This window comes from Penaeus japonicus, unplaced genomic scaffold, assembly GCF_977035675.1.
Source record: "Penaeus japonicus unplaced genomic scaffold, GWHDUDI00000001_assembly GWHDUDI00000009, whole genome shotgun sequence".
In the NCBI taxonomy this organism is placed as follows: domain Eukaryota; kingdom Metazoa; phylum Arthropoda; class Malacostraca; order Decapoda; family Penaeidae; genus Penaeus; species Penaeus japonicus.
In genome coordinates, this window is record NW_028234411.1 from 7788988 (window position 1) to 7791487 (window position 2500).

At 38.8% G+C, this 2500-nt stretch overlaps 1 protein-coding gene across 1 annotated transcript in view; it reads left to right on the forward strand.

Moving 5' to 3' along the window:
- Positions 1 to 2500, forward strand: part of LOC122267834 (uncharacterized) — a 22893-nt gene that overhangs the window by 10305 nt on the left and 10088 nt on the right. The window contains exons 12-15 of the mRNA XM_086540188.1: positions 158 to 581; positions 768 to 992; positions 1097 to 1762; positions 2283 to 2500. The exon at positions 2283 to 2500 is cut by the window's right edge and continues 7 nt beyond it. Coding sequence (XP_086396314.1) covers positions 158 to 581; positions 768 to 992; positions 1097 to 1762; positions 2283 to 2500 — 1533 coding nt within the window. The remainder of the gene's footprint in view (positions 1 to 157; positions 582 to 767; positions 993 to 1096; positions 1763 to 2282) is intronic.

Below are 2500 nucleotides of genomic sequence, written 5' to 3' on the forward strand. Positions count from 1 at the left end.
AAACTGAGTCATCAGAAGAATTTCATTCATTCTACTAGAACTTTGGCAGCGAGAGACGGCTAAAAAGAATTATTTCTGCTCTTTGATGCTTCGCCGACGTCACACTCCACTCTCATGCCGTGCCCATAAATACAACGCTTCTACCCAACTCCTTCAGAAAGCGAACACCAGCCATCCAGCAACAAGCTCTCTGCTCACTGATTCTTGGCGAGGAGGTCAGTCTAATAAGGTCCACAATGGCTCCCATTCCACACTCGTATGACGTGAACGTTTCCGCTTCCGATGAGAACGATTGTCTGTGCAAGGAACCTTCGAAGAGGATGAGGGACGTGCTCTTGCCCATCACGAGAGGAGGGAGCTTCTTCCAAGATCCCTTCTTCTCGGATGTGCACCACCAATTCGACGCCACCGTCAGGAGGGTTCTCGGCAGATGGAGAGACAATGACTTGAAGTTGAGAGATCGCTGGGACGATAGCTGCCGCTACAGCGACATTTTGAAAAGTTACAGACGTCTTCGATCTCTTGCCCTGAGGGAAGAGGACCAAGCAGTTGCCGTTGCATCTGACAAGGCTGGTCATAAGGTGAGTTACTTGGCAACATATGCGGACTGTGTTTACTCTGATCCACAAATTCATAATGGTACCACGGATTTGTTTGTGATATATATATATATATATATATATATATATATATATATATATATATATATATATATATATAAAGGAGGAAGGGACGGCCACTAATCAATAGAAATTTCTGGTACACAGATTGTGGTGGACGTGCATGACTTTGCTGATGGGGATGTGAAGGTGAAGGCAGTGGGCGAGGAGCTGGTGGTGGAAGGACGCGTGGAGAAGAGCGAGGGAGGAGGCTCATCTGTGTCCTCACACTCGTTCAGACGCCGCTTTTCCTTGCCTCATTTTACTGACATGGCAGCCATCACGTCTGTCATGTCCTCTGATGGCATCCTAACAATTACTGCACCCAAAATGGTAAGCACATTATCCTTCACGAACTCTGCGTGCGTTGATCAGAAAGATAAAGTCAAATTGCAGTAGGAAACACAAATGATTAACGTTGTATTATACTCCTACAGGAGGATCAACTTCGCCAAAAGACCACTATTATTCCTATCAAGCTTGAAGATAAAAATCAGGACTCAAAGCCCTCCCTAAATTCAGATATAAATGAAACCAGTTATGTCCAAAGTGCCGACGAAGTAGAAAGTGGCTGCGCGTCAAAAGGTATTAGTGAGCAGAATGTACTGAAGAATCAAGAAAATGTAAACATTCCAAGTAATGCCAGAGAAGTACCAATAAACATCAGTCTCCAACCACGGTCTGTGGAAATCCAGATCTCAAATGAGAACATTAATGAAGACATTGGAAGACAAAGGAACAGTGTTAAAACGACTGAAAAAGCGGAATCTGATATCAGTGAAGAACTAAGTCTCGTCTGTAGGGAACTGGACTCGACGGAAAAAGAGAGATTCCGCCTAGGATCCTGGGATGAATTCCTGCCTATCACACGGAGAGGAAGCTTCTTCCAGGACTCATTTTTCTCCGACATGCACCAAAAGGTCAACGCAGCCATAAAGAGAGCATTGAATAAGTGGTGTAGGGATGATCTCGAGTGGACAGACAATCGGAGCGACATGGGTCTCCGTAGCAAAGACATCCTGGACCGTTACAGAAAGCTCCGGTCTCGTCACCTGGAAGAAGACCTTGCCATCACCGTCACATCAGACAGAACAAGTCACAAGGTGAGTTGTTTCAAAAGGGCTTTTCTACTGTTGTTGACAAGAAGTCGGGTAGTGCTGATAAAAAAAAAATATATATATATATATATATATGTACATATGTATATATATATATATACAAATATATATATATATACAAATATATATATATATATATATATATATACAAATATATATATATATATATATATATATATATATATATATACAAATATATATATATATATATACAAATATATATATATATATATATATATATATATATATATATATATATATATATACAATATATATAATATATATATATATATATATATAATATATATATACAAATATATATATATATATATATATATTTATATATATAAATATATAAATAAGTACATATGTACATATATATATATATATATATATATATATATATATATATATATATATATATATATATATATATTGTATGTGTTGAGATTCCCTTGGTTGTAAAGCGATAACAAGAGTTTTCTCATTAATTCTCATTAAACAGATCACGATGGATGTGCATGCCTTTCTGGATGGAAAGGTGAAAGTGAGGGTGGTCGGTGAGAAGGAACTACTGGTGGAAGGATGCCTTGAGAAGCCGGAAGGAAGATCATCCATTTCGTCACACTCCTTCAGACGCCGATTTTCATTGCCTCACCTCACTGACATGACAGCCATCACTTCTGCCATGTCTTCAGATGGCATTCTTACAATCACTGCACC